This window comes from Lates calcarifer, linkage group LG10 (genome assembly GCF_001640805.2).
Source record: "Lates calcarifer isolate ASB-BC8 linkage group LG10, TLL_Latcal_v3, whole genome shotgun sequence".
Taxonomy (NCBI): Eukaryota; Metazoa; Chordata; class Actinopteri; family Centropomidae; genus Lates; species Lates calcarifer.
In genome coordinates, this window is record NC_066842.1 from 24,681,306 (window position 1) to 24,701,148 (window position 19,843).

General features: G+C 40.5%; 3 protein-coding genes across 4 annotated transcripts in view; 1 reads left to right on the top strand and 2 right to left on the bottom strand.

Annotated features, from left to right (window-relative positions):
- The window catches only part of anpeplb (alanyl (membrane) aminopeptidase-like b), a 25,416-nt gene extending 23,900 nt beyond the window's left edge, over positions 1-1,516 (top strand). The window contains 1 exon segment of the mRNA XM_051073612.1: positions 701-1,516. Coding sequence (XP_050929569.1) covers positions 701-847 — 147 coding nt within the window. The 3' untranslated portion in view covers positions 848-1,516.
- Positions 1,421-8,672, bottom strand: arpin (actin related protein 2/3 complex inhibitor). Of its 2 annotated transcripts, none has more exons than XM_018704118.2 (6): positions 8,488-8,672; positions 7,747-7,822; positions 7,190-7,322; positions 6,502-6,708; positions 4,732-4,895; positions 1,421-3,252 (listed from the first exon to the last, which is right to left on the bottom strand). In XM_018704118.2, exons 1-6 carry the CDS (start codon positions 8,577-8,579, stop codon positions 3,244-3,246), a joined length of 681 nt encoding a protein of 226 aa, XP_018559634.1. In that variant the 5' UTR covers positions 8,580-8,672; the 3' UTR covers positions 1,421-3,243. The 2 variants fall into 2 exon arrangements, with proteins under 2 accessions (XP_018559634.1, XP_018559637.1); XM_018704121.2 differs by lacking the exon at positions 8,488-8,672 and adding an exon at positions 8,384-8,456.
- A 1,196-nt stretch (positions 8,673-9,868) lies between these two features.
- fam169b (family with sequence similarity 169 member B) lies at positions 9,869-19,843 on the bottom strand. The gene is made up of 9 exons (XM_018704115.2): positions 19,751-19,843; positions 18,877-19,005; positions 18,459-18,561; positions 17,555-17,640; positions 16,024-16,186; positions 14,823-15,005; positions 12,395-12,520; positions 11,465-11,535; positions 9,869-10,491 (listed from the first exon to the last, which is right to left on the bottom strand). Exons 1-9 carry the CDS (start codon positions 19,826-19,828, stop codon positions 10,471-10,473), a joined length of 960 nt encoding a protein of 319 aa, XP_018559631.1. The 5' UTR covers positions 19,829-19,843; the 3' UTR covers positions 9,869-10,470.

Genomic DNA, 19,843 nt, shown 5'->3' on the forward strand with positions numbered 1-19,843 from the left:
GGGCAGAGCTTCCTTAAGCAGCCTAGTTGGGATGGGGTCTAAGAGACAGGTTGAAGGTTTAGATGCTGAGATAATTGATGTGATGTGATGTGTTAAATAGGTCCCCTTTCATACTGGGGGGACCTATTTAAAACAGCTCTGACCTGTTGGGGCTAGGACATGGGATCTCTGAAGATCTCCTGTGGTGTCTGGCACTGGGACATTGGCAGCAGATCCTTTGGGTCCTGTGGGTTGTGGGATGGTGCCTCCATGGATCTGACTTGTTCTGGATCATCCCACAGATGCTGGGTCAGATTGGGATCTGGGGAGTTTGGAGCCCAGGTCAATACCTTGGGCTCTTTGTCGTGTTCCTGGAGACATTTCTGAGCAGTTTTTGTGGTGTGGTGGGAACATTATCCTGCTGGGTGAGGCCCCTGACATTGGGGAGTGTTGTTGCCATTGGGGTGGGGGTGGGGGGTGGGGGGTTGTGGTTGGTCTAAAACAATGTTTAGTAACATCCAGATGAATGAAGGACCCATGGTTCCTCAGCAGAACATTGTGTTATAACAAGATGATGACTGTTATTCACTTCAGCTGTCAGTGGTTTTAATGTTAATGGCTGATACATGACACAACTGTCTCATTAGTACAAGATCAGGCTCCCTTTTTTTCTTTGCTGAATGCCCTAACATCATTATATCATCTGTTTGTGTTTGTACAGCTGGTGCGGTTTGCGAATGATTATGATCTGGGTTTTGCTACCAGGGCGGTGCAGCAGGCTATAGAGCAAACCCAAGTCAACATCCAGTGGGTCAGCGAGAACAAAGACATTATACTAGAGTGGTTTGAAAGAGAAACAGCTTTGTAAAGTGAAAAAACAACTTTTGTGTTTGGAGCCTCATCTATCAGTGGTGCTAGTATAGCATCTCTCCAGCTGAATACATCGAAGACATCCCTACTCATCTTAATCCACTTCAAAAACAAGAACTGATCATGATTTTTTTTCTGGTCTATTTTTGCAGTGTTTATGGACAGCATTATTTATGCAGTATATTCAGTGGAAACAGGCAAATCAACAAGATTTTTACTCCAATGTTTGTGATTTAGCTGATACAGTATCAGTCAACAAACAACAACAAAAAAAACATCACTTTTTTCCTGTTGCTGTTGCCAATTATCAAAATTATTTTACAGTGGAAAATGGATCAAAATGTCCATTAAATTAATTCCATGGCAAATGGGAATTTGGTGGTAAAAACAGACTGATTCAACACAAGTTCGATGCAACAGCTAAAATTTGATTTGACTCCAGATGAGTCTGAGCCAAAGGACAGGAACCTTGTCTGTTTGTTAATGTGCATTACATATGTTATAATCAAGGATCCACATTATTCTTATATGCTGCTGAATTTGTTATTTTTAATAATACATCAACACAGTGTTAAACATGAGACCTTTAATCTATTATATCAAATTGTACATGTTGTATTTACTGACTTTGTGATTTATAATAAAAACATGACTATGATAATGATAACGGTAATACAGTATTGTTCATGTCACCACTATAATACCTTTGAGGTGTGTTTGGATACAATGAAGGACAAATGAATACCTTGCTTTTTGTGTGTATACATAACTGTTCACTGGATTGTTCTTCAGCTTGTTATTCTCCAAAAACATCCAATGACCGTGTCCCTCGACTGAGAAGATTGGGAAGGTGTATGGATATAAATGTGCCAAATGATCATAGCTATGGCTGAGCATCATCACCATGTGCAAAGGAACTTAGGTTATTCCTGGACTGTTCTTACTTGAAATTCAAGTTGTGTCACTAACGTTTGGATTGAAAGTTAAAAATCCCACTGCTTTATATAGTCATATGACATGTCTTCATAATAACTCACTCCACCAAGAATTAATCTGTGTCTGTTTGCCTACATATCAGTCTTTCTATAGACTTTGTATGCATTCCTTAAATTGCCTCAAAATTTTGCTTTATATTGCATCTGAATGCATCTGTTGACACGAGTATTATTTGTTGAGTGAACATGAAATGCACATCCAATAGCCAGAGGTGCTTTTAAAGTAACAGCTGCTTTTAATGCTGTTTTCATGATGTGGTGTGTGAAGTCTTCTGTAGATTATAACTCTTAAAAGACTGAAAGCAATTAGGCTGATAGCAATATAAAATGGAAAACTCCACCACAGTCCGGAGTTTTTAAAAACTTTTACTTTCATAGAGTCATGAAAACAGACGTTATGGAGGAATACAAATGGACTAAATATTTGAAGCCAAGTTTTCAGATGTTTTGAGCAGCAATAAGCCCTGCATTGTTATTTTTAGATAGACATATCATCCTTTATTTGTGTCTGTCAGGGAGTTGTCCAGGATATTAGATTATGACACAGAATCAGTGATTACTCCATTAAACAGTCTGAAGTCCCATTCACACTGAATCAGTATTACAGGGAAATGCAGGGCTGATAAAATATTCGCTCTAATCTCAGTACATGAAGACATTATTTCAGATGCTATTTTTGCTACTGGAAAATTACAGGAGCTCTTCACTTTGTTTGCTTTTTTTTAAAAAGACATTATTGTGTGGGACAATCACATGACCCACTTTGCCACTACCTGGCTTATGAAATGATCTAGTTTTAGAATATATTATCAACATTAAATTGCATATTTCATTGTAGTCTTAAACTAATTTTAACTAATTTTTGCACAGCTCTCACAGTGTACTGAGCTGATACAAGGAAATACAGCTGTCTGAGTGAAAAGAACTCAGACACACACCTAAAATACAGCCTGTCTCTCTAGGACAAAACTTTGCAGCATGGAGGGACTGAGTATGCTGAAAAACAATTAGTATTTGAGACAATATTTAATACCAGGGTATGGAGGGGAAGTGCATATATGACCACAGATCAGTAGATGCAATATTAAAGACACCCAAATCTGCATTAGAAAACTGAATCCTGTCTACATGAAGCTTAGAGTATACAGTATACAAAGACAGGGTGCATCACAGCTGAAAGCCAGATACACACTGTGGAGCTGGAGGAGTCTTGTCCCATACTGTAAAGGTTATGCAAGGTTCAAGCCCCAAGGCCACATATGTAAGAGGTTCAATACTCAAGTGAAAAATGGGAGTCCAATCCAAAGACAGAGAAACAGGAATGGAGCTAAGTTGAAGCAGTTCAACGTAGAGGCTGGAGCAGGGCCGTGAGTTCAGGCTGACGGGAGAGATGGTTTCCTCACTCATCCTGAGAGAAAGAAACAAAGTGGAGAAGTGAGCTTCTTTGGTTTTTGGTTGTCTAAGTTATCATCTGCATATGACACACACTGAACAACTGATGCAGCTTCAGTTAATGTTCTCATCAGAAACAGAACAAAAATCTCAATGACATTGACTGTGTCGCAATTGTTAGTGCCAGATGGGCTGGTTTGAGTATTTCTGAAAATGCTCATCATCTGGGATTTTCACGTACAACAGTCTGCGAAAAGCAAAAAACATTGAGGGAGACAGACAGAAAACACCCTGTGTCATTAACAATGCATTTCCACTTCCAGCCAGTCAGGTTAGAGCTGACAGAAAGGCCAGGCTAACTAAAAAAAACACTCTTTATAACTGTGGTGAGTAGAGAAGCATTTCAGAATAAACAACACATCAAAACTTTAAATGGATGGATCAAAACTTGACCACTGAGGACATGAAAACATAGCCTTGTTTGATGAATCATGATTTCTGCTGAGGCACAGGGATGGTAGGCTCAGAATTTGGCATCAACAGGAATCCACAGACCCAACCTGCCTTGTCAACAGGCCAGGCTTGTAGTGTCAGTGTAGTGGTGTGGGGAATGTTTTCTTGGCACACTTTTGGCCCTTTACCAGTTAGTATGAATCTGAGTGTTGTTACTGACCATGTTCAACTCTTTATGACCACAATTTGCCATTGTCTAATGGTTACTTCCAGTGTGATAATGCACTATGTCACAAAGCAAAAGTCATCTCAAACTGTTTCATGAACATGATGATGAGTTTAGTGTACTTAAGTGGCCAACCCAATCACCAGATCTGAATCCAGTAGAACACCTTTGGGTTGCGGTGGAACTGGAGATTGGCAGCATGAATGCTGCTGACAAATCTGCTGAAATGATGTGATGTGTTCATGTCAACACGAACGTCAAAGGGAGGTTACCCAGTGTCGATACAGTATTCCTGCTAAAGTGTTCAGTGAGTGTATATACATGCATACACACACATACACACATACTACACTGGGGGGTGAGAGGGTCATTGGTCATCTGGAACATGTGTATATATACTCATGTGATTATTTATGTATTTACAGATGTGTTGCAACAACAGATTAATGCTTAAAATATGAATACTTCATTGTGATTAAACACCCCAACCAAAATCAGCACTTCCTTTTTAGCAAAAGTAGTATGTGACTTTCAAAGATAAAAAATAAGATGCTACTTTTGCTAAAAATAAATGAAAAAGAGCCCATGATGAGCCCTGGTAAGCAGATGTCTCCTTCATAAAACAGCAGAGCATCAAGCTGTGTGGTCATATCGCAGCCTGGTTTAATTTTGAGGTGATTTAATGAAGGTTTACACAGTGGAAGGCCGTACTTGATGTGGCAATGCACTCTGGAGTGGTTGACTGTGGTATATTTGTGTGTGTGTTTACTTGATCCCCCGTATATAAGCTTGTTCAGATATTGTATGTGTTCTCACCCATTCATCCTCCTCTGCTCCCTCTCCCTCTCCTCCAGGTTTTTGAGCACTGCCTGTGTCTGTTTTGTTGGCCATGATCTTGTCTGTCCACGATGCTCCAGCCTTTTCATCTCCAGCAAAGTTACACTTGGTCACAGTGCCGCTGTCCACTTTGGCTAAGGAGACTGGAAGGCCAAAAGTAATGAAGTAAGTTTTATATAGAAGCAACCAGCACAAAGTACTTCAGGAAAAAGCAACAGACAAAACAAAGACATACGAGTGAAAAATTAAACAAAATAAAATATAGCTGCAAACAGGAATGATCGGGGTCCAAGCAGAATGTGAGTAGTACTAGAGCTACTAGTACTGTGGCCCAGGCTAGCTTCCCTGACATCAGCAGCTGCCAGCATCCTTGCCTCTGTCATCACATTGCATGCATACGTCTGTCCATCTTTGATTTTAGAGAAATATTCACTTGTTGGAGTTTACTGCACTTACCATGAGGCATGACCTGCATCATGACCCTAGACCATGCTAACCTTCACATTTCATACAAACCCATGCCGCCAATTGTGAGATATGAACTCTTCACATTTATGTGCTTAAATGGTGGGTGGAATCTGCAACCAATCTGTCGCTTTTGCAGAGAAAAATAAGACAGAAAGAGAGAAAGAGAATAATGAGAAGCTTTGCAGCTTGGACACCTAAATATAGCCTCAAGCAGCTATCATCACAGTCCAAGCAGAGTGCAAAAGACAGCCAGATGCAGAAGACTTGATCAGTTAAATTAATAAAGTTATTCTGTCTCTAGGCCATGCCATCTGAAATAATTGCAAAAATGTTAACTTTAAGAAAGAAGCCAGCCAAATAGAGCTGCAGGGATCACATGTTTTTGTTATTCCATTTTATTTTGTCTTATATTAATTGTCTGATTTTATTCAGTCCTGAAATGTTTTAATCCTGGTTTATGATGAAAATGAAGGGCATCGCTCCAAACTGACTTTTTAATTGCCACACGACCATTTCGTGCAAGCTATCCTTCTCCAGGGTGTGTAGTGGTTTCACCTGGTTAATCCTGGTTCTACCATGTAGAGCACTTTGTAACTTTGTTTATCATTATCATTTTTATTACAGCAGTCTGTTTTCTAAAGCATAACACAAAAAACAAAAGTACCCAAAAAACAGATTAGAATTATTGTGTTGTTTTGCATGTATTTGTCAGATCTCTATATAAGACAAAGATATGTGATGACATGGTTATAATATAATATATCTGTTTTTCAAACATTTAACACTTGTCATACAAAGATATGACAAGTTTCTAAAACTAACTAACTTGTCTGCATTTGAACTGCTTTATCTTACTTTCCTCATGGCTGTAACATTTCAAAATGCTCATCATGTCATAATGAATCCAAAAATGTGTGGAGGGCTGGAGAGGTCAAACTCTGTTCATTCTCCTTGAGGTTACCTCTGAAATTGTTACCAGAAAAACAAAATTCACATTCAGTTTCATTCACTCCCCGCTGCCACATAGGTCAGCACCAGGACAAGCTGGACCATGAAAACCAAAACTAGGGACATATAGCTCTGAGCTTGTTCTGCCTGACAATGATCCCTTTTTAGGCTTAATGTGACATACTGGATGCTGTACATGTACTATTTAATGTTTTTCAATTCTAAATGTGTGGAAGTAATTAAGTAGTAAAAACAACATGGCATGTTTTTTTGTTGTTGAAATGACATGAAAATACTGTTGGGGAAAAAAACAGCATGGTAATCCAGACTCACATATGAAAGGACTGTTTCCTGTGGTCTTAAGTCGTACGTCCTGTCCTGTTTCCAGCTCTATTTTGTCCATCTCTGACTCTGGGTACCAGAAGGCCCAGGTACCGCTGGGTTGGTGCTTGTCAGTTATTTTCACCAGCTCGGGTTTGTTCACTATCACTGACAACTGCTCCTCAGACAGACGGTCTGACTCCCCTTTAGCTTCAACCCCTGTATGGACAGAAGATGCACATCTAAGCCAATGAAGACAGAGTGAATCAAGAGTTCCTCAGCTACACACACACACACACACACACACACACACACACACACACACACACACACACAGGTAGGTAATGAAATTTCTTTCTTTTTGTGAATTTTTGGATGGTTTTGGTCTTGAATAAATCAGTCTTAATTAATTGTCTTTCCTTTTTTTAATTACCACTTTTGGGCTTCTGCAAAACGTAAAATGTAACTCATGTGTTCCTCAATCTTCTTCAGCAGCCCTTTACAGATTTGACTTTTTGCCTTAAAGTCCCTTTACTTTCATGATTTACAGCAAGCAGGGCAATCTCAGCTCCATTTCAGTGGAGCTGAGATTGCCCTGCTTCGCTGGCAGACAGTGACAAAAACACTCCAAACGGAGTTAAGTTTGCGGAGAAAAGGAAATATGCAAAATATACCCCGGTGTTTGATGTTATCTACTCACTGTAGGATGACATGAGGAAGCCAGTGTTGACCTTTTTGGTGTTACTGAAGTTTGGTTCAATTTCGTTGCCCCTGGCATCAAACATCCTCTGATGGATGCGGCTGGGTTTTATGTACAGCACATAGAAACGGACCTGCAAAGACGAGGAAAAGCAACAAAAACAAAGTGTAGGTATCTGTCCTGTCTATTTGCATTTCTGCTTAGTCTGTCAAATACAACCTTAACCCTAACACTGATGAGGATTTGTGTAATGCGGTGAAGATCCTTCTGACACAACAGGGGAGGAGGGTTCTCCTTTAAAAGCATAAAAGGAGCTAAAGCTTACAGAGTTCTGTTAATGGCAGGTGGTGACAGACATGTTAAAGACAAGAGGAATAAAATTTAGGGAAATAATTATTCTGCAAAATGTCTTGATTAAACTGATTATTAATTATTAGATATTGCTTTGTATTTTCTTTGTCAAGCTGTAAAAGTAAATGAATGATATAGTCTCCTGATGAGAAAGAAGTGTCTCACAAGAATCAGGTAAGACCCTGGCTGCATTTTACCCTCTGTACCTTTTGATTTTTGACATCACTGATTGCATGTCTGGAAACATCCAGCAGCTTTCCTTCTAGTAGAACCCCCTGGCCGCTGTGTGAAAGAAAAATACCCAGTATTAAAACCATTCTTCTTACATTTGTTACTGTGCATTCTCTTCCGCAAAACAAACTCTGTGTAACTGGCTTCTTTGTGGAGGCCTGTACAATGGGGACTTACAAACCAAACCTCAACATCGAGATCAGCTCTTTATTTCGACAGGTGTGAGACACCAACACTGAACTCATTCAAATACATTTTCAACTTTTAAATCTGAAGCGGTCGTTCTACTGCTGCTGTAACCCAGACACACGACGGAGCGCAGGAACTACTATATTTTCAGTTTTATTGAGATTACGTGTTGATTAGTGGTTCATGTGAATGCCGAATACACACACAATGACTGTTTCTTACAAACTAACATCGTCTTCCGTTGCGTAAAATCGACCTGACTGCGATGCATTCCTGGAAACGGGAACTGTTTTCCTGATTTCCTGGAGTTTGGTGTTGTGTGCTGAGTTACTGTAACTTATCAGCTACCAGCGTCGAATCTGTTTCCTCGTCGATATGTTTCCCTTTAAGTTACCCTGAACCTAACCTTATCTTTACACTTACCACCGAGGGGAATGCTACGGGGAAACAGCTGTACGGGGAGGGAAGAGATAACGACACAAGACCAGTCACTTCCAGACTACAATGACAAATATTCGGGCCCCTACCTTTCATATGTGGAGGGAGACCACTCGCGGTCAAATTTCTCATTGTGTACTGGCTTGTTCTGTAAAGACGTGTTGTGATAAATTCGGCTCATTTTTCATTAACTCTATTGTAACGTTTTCCTCTCTCCGATATTTCTCCTGTTTTCCTGACTTCCTGTCCGTGCAGTCGCCTGGGGAAGGTGCGCTCGATTTTCAAACAGAATGTGCCGCCGTGTGACAGCTGTGCAAGAGATGCGAAAATGAAGTCTGAAACATGAACAGCAAACTGACAAAATGAGTGTAATATGAAAATACTGCGCTCCTTATGCATATGTATACTGGCTTTCTCGCCAAGAGTTAAATAAGAGGATGACTTCCTCTCTTATTCCAGGGGGGAAACAGACTGACATCTCTAAAGCGACAAAATATAAGTTTTGCTGAGCAACGGTGGTCTCTGCAGCCTCGACTGCCAATGAATTTTGCTGGGCTCCTGGTCAGAGCGCTCAGTCAGGTGGTTTTCATATGGCCCATTTACACTGCTTTTTTTCTAAGCATTTTTAACTGATCTACAGTGTGGCCGCAATCTTGAACTCGGGTCTGACTCTGGCAGTTTAGATCTGACAATCACTCAGTTACACACTACAGCAGGTGATTGTACCTGCGTGTGCAATAAGGGGCACAGAGTGGGAATAACAGAGAAACCATTCTATTGCTAGTCAGTGTAGCATCAAAATGATTCAGCATCTCTAATATTAAGGTAACTTAGTTGCATCAATCAGTACACAAGCTGAAGTGTAAAAAGACATATGCCTTTATGTTGGGTTATGTGCTGGAGCAGTGAGTTGTTGGTAGGTGCTGTTGTCTTTGGACAGAGCCATGCTAGCTGTTACCTCTTGGTTACCACCATTATTTTCACTGATTTCATTATCATTACAGTTCATGCTTGGGTACTGTAGGTGATGAAGATGTCAATACAGCCATACAGCCATAGTTGATGTACAGTCCCAACTGGCCAGAATACTCAAAATCCTTCTATGTGTTTACTACTAGTTTGTAGTGTTTTTAAATCAAAAGGAGACAGTGTCTTCCATATGGATGTTGTGATGGCCCTATGGCCGTTGTGTGAGTCTACTGTATTTCTTCTGTTTCTAGGTTCCTCGTTCTGTTTGTTTTCCTTTGAATAGCAGGTGCCAGGAGGGTGGAGTCCACCTGATTGCAGTAGTTGGAAGCATCTGGGCCCGATGCTTTCAGTCTATAAGAAGTGGACTCTTCCAGGCCGGACTCTCTCTCTCTTCCTCCCCAGCTCATTTTGTAATTTTTGTTCACTCAGCCAACATCTCTCTCACACTGCACTCGTGCACACACGCACCTTCACCACTGACTTACTGATACTCACACCTCATACGCATTCTTAGTTTATTTTGGAGTTCATTTGCTATATCATTTCAAATAAATTCTTATAATTTGTCCTCGCCCTACATTTCCCTCTCTTCTTTTGTCATGGCTTTTGAGCTGGGTCGTGACAATGTCCAAACAAGGGAAAGGAAGCAATATGAACAAAACATTTTACATTATAAAACAGTTCACTGTATGATTTGTGCTACTTAAGTCTCAAAAGGTGTGTAAACTTCATTCCATAAACACATTATGAAGGTCACCCACATTTATCACATCGACTGAATGCATATCACCAGTTCCTGGTGTTGGAGACAATGATTGTATTTTTATCTGTAGCTTAACTGATGTTTAGTGTTTCCTCTGCACCTGGCTTCTCGTTGCGAGGCAGTGCAGATAGACAGTGCTTGGATTTCTTAAACTGTTTTGTGCTTAGGGACTGGTGGAAGGTCCAGAGTCCAGATCATTGGCGTGGGCTCGTAGGGCTACATCCTGATCCGGACATTTTGCTGCTTGGGGAGCTTCCTCCTTGGCTTGGATTACAAGATTTAACTTGTTCAGAAGAGCCTATTTCCAGTGGGACGTTCACATTACAGGTGCTCAAGGTGGTCAGGTGCACTCTGTCTGCATCTACAAATCAGAGGAGATTCTGAGTCTGACAATATAATAACTGGTAATAATCAGCTTTCATTTCTACATATGTATTCCCAGTGCAATGCTCTGATAATGACTCTTCATTATTACTGTTATGACTCACATCCCCTACGTACTTGACTTGTCTGATTTGTGAGTTCACCTGGGACATTGAACTGTGATTCACAGAAACTCCTCGTGTTTAGAAAGTTTATTTTTTTACCTCAGTTATTTCCTACTCTTCCCATATTGCCTTGTTCAGTTCAGTTCAGTCCTTCATTTATCCCAGATGGGAAACTTGGTTTGCAGTGACAACAATAAAAGGCAACAACACAGTACAGAAAGAACAACACCATACGAAAGTATTCTAAGTAAATACATAAATATTGCCCAACTTGAGTGCAAGGTGCAGAAACAACAAAGCAGTCTCTAAAATACTACCAGCTGGAAATGATTAAAGAATTGTTAAAGGTTGCAATTTATATAAAAATAAAATTACATGTGCAAATTTAGCAAGTTTATTGCACAAGGAACAAAGATGTTTTTACTCATATTGCACCTGAACCGGGGTACCCCAAATCTTCTGCGTGAGGGAAGACTTTCAAACCCACAGTGAAGGGGGTGATCTGAGCAGTCTAGAATAGACCTGGCTTTGCAGAGGACCTGCTGGTTAAAGATGGCTGCCGGGGGGTCTGTGGGGCACCTAGCACCTTGCCGGCCACCTTCACAATACAGTTCAGGTGATTTTTATCCTTGATATTTAAGTTAGCGTACCAAGTAATGATGGAGAATGTGAGAACGGAATGTCTTCTAACAACTTCCATACATTCAATTGTTTAGTGCAATTATATACACACACACACACGGACTGACAAAAACAGTAATAAAGCAGTCACTTTACCAGTGGCTGTGCAATAAAGTGTTTGGAGGGATTTTTTCAGCATGAGCTGAGAAAAACTGAGATTATCACCTTTGGAGATGAGCTGTCAGCTTCATTCTCTGCAGTTTCTCCTAATGTTGGGCTGCTCTCCACATTAATACCTAGAGAGATGAACGTCAGGCCAAGTCAAACATCACTTCACTTCACTTTTACTTAAAGTTACAATATGCAAGTTGTGGAAATCAAGCTAGCACTAGCATGAGAGTTGAAAACAAACCACCCTACTCCGTTATGCTCTGCCCAGCCCTTCATCTACATCCTTGTTGTCTTAGCTAATGCAGGGATCAGGAACTTGCTAACATGTGAGTCAGCCATAGTGATGTCTTCTAGCAGCTAATACTAGCTATTTGAAGTCTTGGTGCAAGAGCAGTAGTAACCACAAGCACATTCACGTACTGACTGACAGCCATGAGTGCCACCCCTAACTCTGGCCTTTTTGACAATTATCACTCAAAGATTTCAGAAGGGAATAGAGTGCTGCAGGAATGAGTCTTAAGTGAGCATTTTAGCACCTCCCTTGTCCTAAAGTCTATGGGGTTTTTGAATGGGTTTTTGGGTTGATGCCTGAAATAAGGTCTGTGGCTAACACCATGTTTTATTCTACAACATAAAATATGTCAGAAAATACTCCACATGTGATTTATGTGTCGATAAAAGGGGTGGTCAAAAACAAGTGGCTAAATGAGACTACAGAAGTTGTTGGGGACATTAAATGCCTGTCACTTCTGATGATTGTATGTAGGCTTCAAAAAAGTTTCTAAAGATCATCATACTGAACAAAACATGTAATTATCATAATTGTCTGTTTGTCACAGAGCTTATTTTCTGAAATTTCCCACTGGCTTTTTGTCAAGGGAACCAGGGTGATGCTAACTTCTGGGCTGGCCTAAAATATGTCATCCCTACACTGCTGGGCCTGAGCCGCAGAATATACAGTAATATAAATAATATTATGTGTACTGAGGGAGTAGCGGCCTAGCTGGATGTTGAGCCAGATGTTTCGTCGTTGATTCCAGCCCCCTGGAGCCTCCACCTCATACAGTCTCTCCCGATGTTCCTTGTGCTGCTGCAGAAACCTCCTGCACACTGAACACACAAATGACAGACAGACAGACAGACACACACACACACACACACACACACACACACACACTGTGTTAACAATTGCTGTTAGCTCATTTGAAAAATAAAGAAGAGATTGAACACACATTTGTTCTGCATTCGATTCACAAAATGGTCCTCTAGATAAGAGAGCAAATAAAGAAATAAATGGGCTTCATGGTTACATTTATTTTAGTTAGGAAGGGACAAAGCACATTAATTACCACAAGCATTTGGGTCCATCATGTAGATGTGACAGATGTAACCATACAGGCTCACAGCAAGAAGGTTCAGGGCTTGGACCCCCTGTTCAGCATATTCCCCTTGTACCTGCGTGTATTTCCCCTGGGTACCCCAGCTTCCTCCCACAGTCCAAAGACACGCAGGTTAGGTTAACTGGCGACTCTAAACTGGATGTGAGTGTGGTAGACTGGCGATCTGTTCAGGGTGTACCCCGCCTCTCGCCAAATATCAGATGGGATTGGTTCCAGCCCCCCGTGACCCTCAAAGGATCACGGAAAGGAAAGCGGCATAACTAATAGATGGGTAGAGTCTCTGGCACATGAAAACACTATAGAAAATATACAAAATGCACATAAGCACCTAAACACAGATAAAAGCACCTAAGCACTACAAACAATAAAACAATGACATAACCATTCATTATCTGTACCGCTTATTCGGTTAAGGGTCGCAGGGGGGCTGAAGCCTATCCCAGCTGTCATTGGGCTAGAGGCGGGGTAAATGGTAAATGGACTTTTCTAGTCTTTTTGACCACTCAAAGCACTTCACACTACAGATCACATTCACCCCATTCACACTCACATTCATACAGCACTTGTTCTATACAATAGTGCTTTCTAGCACAGGCACACACATTCACACACCGATGACAAACATCGGAGGCAACTTGGGGTTCAGTATCTTGCCCAAGGATACTTTGGCATGCGGACTGGAGGAGCCAGGAATCGAACCACCGGCCTTCTGATTGGTGGGCGACTGCCCTCCTGAGCCAGAGGCGCCCCGTACAGGGTCCACCCTGTGTGGATTGCCAGTCCATCACAGGGCCAACACATATACGCAAACAACCAGTCACACTCACATTCACACCTACAGGCAATTTAGAGTCACCAACTAACCTAAGCTGCATGTCTTTGGACTGTGGGAGGAAGCTAGAGTACCTGGAGAGCAGGCACAGGGAGAACATGCAAACTCCACACAGAAAACAACCATATAAATAAAAAAAAACATCAAACAAAACATCCAAAAATCACATACACACATAAGAATAGACAAAAGCGCATCAATACAAAAGCACAGACAATTGGTCAAACAATGATATAGTCACTAATCCAGATTATGACAGCATGTTTAATTGGCCAGTAACCACTATTTTATAGATTGGGAGAAAGAGCTGAGGGGTGTTTTGCTCCTTAGTTCGGTGGGTATGTGCTGCTCGATAGAAACAGGCTGACTGAATTTAACAATCCTCTCTGGTAGTAGCTCTGGTAGATGAGTTCTGACTTTGTCTAATGAAATCATTGAGCAGAGTGGGGGCCAGCCCACGGAAAATTTTATACACAAGTAAAAAATCTGTAAACATTGTCCCAGTTTAAGAAATCATATTGGCAATGATGCTATGCTTTTGACTTTTTATCCAGTGTTTTCAAAGTCTGAATATTAAGTCTTTCTTCTGGCTTAAATGTGGTCCTACCTGTCTGTGTACAGCTGGTAAGACAGTAGCTTGTGTGAGAGAAGTGTGGCAGTGATGTACAACTCTGAGGCCTCTGTATTTAAATTGTTCTTAATGTGTCTAGGATTTGTGAAATTGAATTTGATTCTGTTCACAACTTTTGAAATTTGTGTTTTGAACATAAGTTGTGACTATATTATCATTCCTGAAAATTTATACTCTGGATCTCTATTTACAGACTAGGGATGGGTATTTTGATTACTTTTTAAAGTTGATACAGTAGGTGATCAAGCTTTAGGTAGGTCATTAAAATACAAATTAAATAACAAGAGCCAAAGTTGAACCTTGAGGTATGCCAATGTAATTACCAATCATTTGTGAGGTGTCTCTGTAAATACCTATTTTAAAGAGTACGGTCTAGACCTGCTCTATATGAAAAGTGCCTTGAGATGACTGTTGTTGTGATATGGCGCTATATAAATAAAATTGAATTGAAAAATTGAATTGAATGGTCTATGGGAACACATTGATTTCTGTCTGTTTATATCCATTTTGTGGGGGGGTAAAGGAGAATATAGCAGGACCTTAACTGACCTTCTACCATGCTGGATGATAATGGAGAGCTGACTCCCAGAAACTCTTCTGTGGAGAATGAGGAGCAGAAATCCTCCAGCATCCGAAGGCCAAAGCCTCTCCTCCTCCAGCTCCTCCTCACCAGCACTGTGTCCAGAACAGGAAGCAGGTAACAGTAACTGCTCCAGCTGTCACACAGACTGCCTGAAACACATGCAGTGGCAGAGATACTGTAGCATGGAAAACATGCAGTTCATCATAATAAGTAGCTCACCCCACTGTATACTACTGTAAGGTACTGAAAGCAGTTTTTCAGTTGACTCTTCACTCCACCAAATCTATTAATTTTTGCATTAACACAAAACAAACCAAAAAAACATATTTGCACCCAGTTAGCAGTCTATCAGTTAGGTAACTAATGTAATCTAATCTATCTTCTGGGTCTTCACCTGATAAATGCTTTGCTATGCTCACCAGCTAGCTGCTAACTTCTGTCTGCCAGTTGGTGTTGGACAGGCAGTGTGAAATGGGTTTAGAGATAGACATAGAGCTAAAAGTGAACCAAATAGGAAATGTGCTGTGAAACTACATCAATGAGCTAAAATAGACCAAGAAGATGCAGAGTTGTGTGGTAAATCCAAGCCAACAAACCCCTCTCTTAATCCATAGTCACTGTCAATATCAAACATCAATTAGTGAAGTTTTAAGTAGACTGTAATATAACCATTATATGGTACTGATTTACCAATATATAATGTTTAAATCAAACAGCATAATGCAGGACCCCAAAACTAAGATTTACTGACTGCAACTTGGATAAACTTATATTACTTTGGTTTTGCTTTCTTACAGATTCATGTGGAAAGGAGAATCTCATGTTGATCATAGTGAAAAGGCAAAAGATTTCTCCTGGTGATCACAGTCCTTTGACTCTAATATTGGATTATACAACCTTCTCTTCTTTCAGCATTCTGCCTCCACATTTTGTAAATCTGTAAATTTCCCCCATGTAAACCACCTAGAGATGTGTTTATGGACATTTATTTACTGTGTGGATGTGACATTTTGTGCTTAAAAAAAGTTAATGTGTTCAATTAATTGAGTTTAGGGAGGAACAACCACTGTGAAAACTGAATTAGGCAAAATGTATAATAATAATAATAATAATAATAAATCCATCCTCTCTCTCCAGCCACTCTCCCTCTCTCCTCCTCCATCATACCTTTGTGTTTGACAGTGTAGAAGCCAACTGCCTGGTTCTCCGTCCACAGCAGTTTGCAACTTTCTGTGCTGGGATGGAGGGAGAACATCATCTCCTCCTGTGAAGACCTCTCTATCACCTGACTTAGCATGAACACAATCATCCTCTCCATAATCGACTGCACCTGGGGACAACACACTGACTTAAGAAACTCACCAGCGAGAAAGAAAACAAACAAAAGATCCATCAGATTAATGTCGCTAATCACATGTTAGCTGGTACATTGGGATTCATTAATGTACTTCTTGTATTCCTAAACTAAACTAATATCTTCAAATCAATCTGTTCTTGTTTTTATTAGAAAACAAAACGTCATGTATCTGAAGTGACATGTGATCCCACACATTTCATACAGACTGAGCAATATCAGCATGATCACTGAAATACTATACATTCCACTGTGAAGTTGCAGATAGAGTTTTATCATTGAATGACATGAAATCCAATTCAGTCTCAGGATAACAGCATTCATTTTCTCAAAATACTGGGACAGTTACATTGTTATCTTAAGAAGACTGCCTTTTGTTATTAACTCATTGTGATGAGAAAGCAACTCTGTTATCCCCAGATAACAAGATAATTGACTTGTGATTTTGAGATACAGGAACAGGAAAAAATGATTGCGATCATGTGCGTTATAAACTGCTATACAAGGTCTATCAAAAGTGAAGTGCAACTTAGCACAAGGCTAGCAGGCACTGAGCTTTTCCAAGGGCACATACTTCTTTGTTATGTCAAATAAATTTGTTGATTTGTTTCAGCAAGCAGATCATGTACAAATCGCCACATTCATTATGTTTGTTCTATCCTTTCCACTTCTTTTCTTCCTCAGTAGAGATCTGTGAGTTCCACTCATCATCATCTCCTGTCTAAACTCTGACTTAATTTAACTCACATCCTTCCACTATCTCACAGCTCTACTTCCACCCATGACAGAATTAATACATATGTTTCCCAGACATGTTCCAGAAGGAAGATGTGCCTACAGTCATGGGAGCTGAAACTCTAAGATAGTAATTTAGGTTGATAAACTGCTTTAAAAATACATAATTTGAGGATGTGCAGTGATTCATGTCAAACTAAAATACAGTATATGAGTCCAACAAGACGCCAAGTCGCCATCGCCAGAATCATACCAACAAGCCCAACAAAAGAATGTTGATTAGACTGCTACACCGAAATGCTTGTGTGTGTGGTGACAAACGTGTATGTTCCATAACTGGGTATCTGTTTTAGATGAGCATGGATTTACTGTTGGAAGTATCAGAGGGGTGAAAACCCTTCCCCTTGTTTAGGGCACAGTGTGGCTTGTAGAAGGTGCTGGGTGAATGTGAATGAAATCTGCTGTCTCTGCAGCAAAACAAGACTTCATTACATCAAAGCAAACTTCACACTGTATGCTTAGCCTCTAATGCTATTCCTTTCCACACTGTTCAGACCTGTGTGAGAACCTGTTTTATCACTTTTAGTGCAAACAGATGTACAAAGTTACCAACACCAAGCCACTTCTGGATTTGTTGGATGTTCGCAGAAGGTCATCCACACACCACCACTGCTCACGCAGGTTTAAAGCCACCACTGGAAAGCAGAGGAGAAAGCATTAGTCTAAGGACTCACTAAGCACTTTATTAGGAACACCATACTAATACTTGGAGAAACTTTTGGATTGGTTAATTGTGGCCATGAAGGGATGCACATGGTCAGCTAGATAGATGTTAAAACAATAAAGCCAGCCCACAGTGTGTTGAGAAAACATTCCCAACACCATAACACCAGCAGCCTGGACTGGTTAACATATGGCATATGCTGTTGATGCCAAAATCTGACCTTGCCATCTTCAGCATCAGCAGAAATCCAGATTCATAAGCTCAGGTTACGTTTTCCCAGTTTACAGCTGTCCGGTTTTTGGTGAGCCTGTGCCCTCTGCAGCCTCAGATTTCTTAACTGTAGCCCATCCACCACAAGTTTTGATGTGTTGTGCATTCTGAGATGCTTTTCTGCTCACCACAGTTGCAAAGGGTGGTTAACTGAGTCACCATATCTGTCAACTCGAACCAGTTTGGCCATTCTCCCCTGAGCGCCCTCATCAACAAAGCATTTCCGTCTGTGTGATTCTGAGTAAACTCTGGAGAATGTTGTGTGAAAATCCGTTGAGATTATTAGTTTCAGAAATACCAGCCCATCTTGCAACAACAATTATACCACGGTCAAAGTCAATGAGAGCCTATTTTTCCCCATTCTGATTTTTTATGTGAACATCATCTGATATGTATCAGAATAATTTAATGCATTGCACTGCTGGATAACTGTGCTAATAATCAGGTGCTAAGGTATTCCTAATAAAATTCCTAAAGAGGGTATGTCTTTGTGTGTGTATACAGTATACAGTTCTAAACCTTGTGTTGGATCATCAGGAGGGTGAAGTGCCACCACTGCACAGTTAGATTGCTCATCTTCAAACAGCTGCAACAACCTTACATTGTTTGCTGTTACCTCCACCTGACCAGACAGGAAAACAACTTCATTCATTTTATTCACACTGCCTTGAGGAAACCAGTGTAGCCACAAACACACTTTTACTTGTCAAACAAAGTGTTTCTAACATTTCAGGAGACAAAATATTTTCCTCCACAAAAACATTGTCAAGAATTTGCAGATGAGTCTACTCCACTATACTCCCATTTGTTAATAACAGTTAAATTAAGAACTGATTAAAAGGTGAATTTTGTGGATATTCTTGTCTATACTCATTTGGAGACAGTAAAAACCAGCACCATCAGGAGAAAGCAGAGTTACAAAAAAATACTTACTTACCTTTGATGTCTGTGATAATGTGAACCACTCATTACCACCAAGCCTTGACCCCAAAGAAGAGACATACTGTTCAGATGCTAATGTCAGGTCAGTCTCATCCACATCTGGAAAGTCCACAGGGTACATGGCCTCTCATAGGGAACACATAGGGAATACAGCTGTTTCAGGAGTTGTTACATGTTTACAAAGGCTAACATCTAAACGAACAGACGTATTTGTTCCCTGACTTCATCTAATGTGTGGTGAGTGGGAGCAAACCAGACTACGTTCCCGTTTTGGTAGTTAAAGGTTTCCTTGCTTTTGTTAACACATACTATCTTTGGCATATGGTAAGTTCATTACGGTAAGATCGACACATTCTTTACGGTAATTAACGCAGGTGAACCTGGTTCACAAGTCGATTCGCGGTGCATGTCGGTAGATTAGATGGTTAGGTGTCATTGCTAATGTTTCAGTTAAAATAATTGTAAACTTGAATGTAATGGCGAGCTTTAAGAGCTGATTTTGGTGCTTCATAAAGGTTTGGAATGGTACTGTGTGACGTCCATTAGAGCTGAGGAGCACAGTGACAGACTCTGACTCTGACGCTCTGCCCATGTTGACTGTGACTAACCTGTGACAGCTACAGCTTTATACACCTTGAACTGCTAACCTAGCAATGCTAACAGGAACATGTAAGGACAATAGGCATAAAGCCTCGCAGAACGATTCCGTAAGAAATACAGTTATACAGTCAGTTAAGCTAAATTTGGAAGGCGTAACAGTGAATTAACTTACTTTACGACTTAATTAATAATGCAAGAACAGAGTCTCAGATGATGAAAAGAAGCCGTCAGCTACACCTGTTACTTCTTTAAACTCACATTGAACCCACTTTGACTTCTTCTTTCTTTGACCTGCAGCGCCACCCTCCATGCTCTCCAAGATCCGTCAAGGTCGCCAGCGTTAGCATGAAGACCGGGAAAAT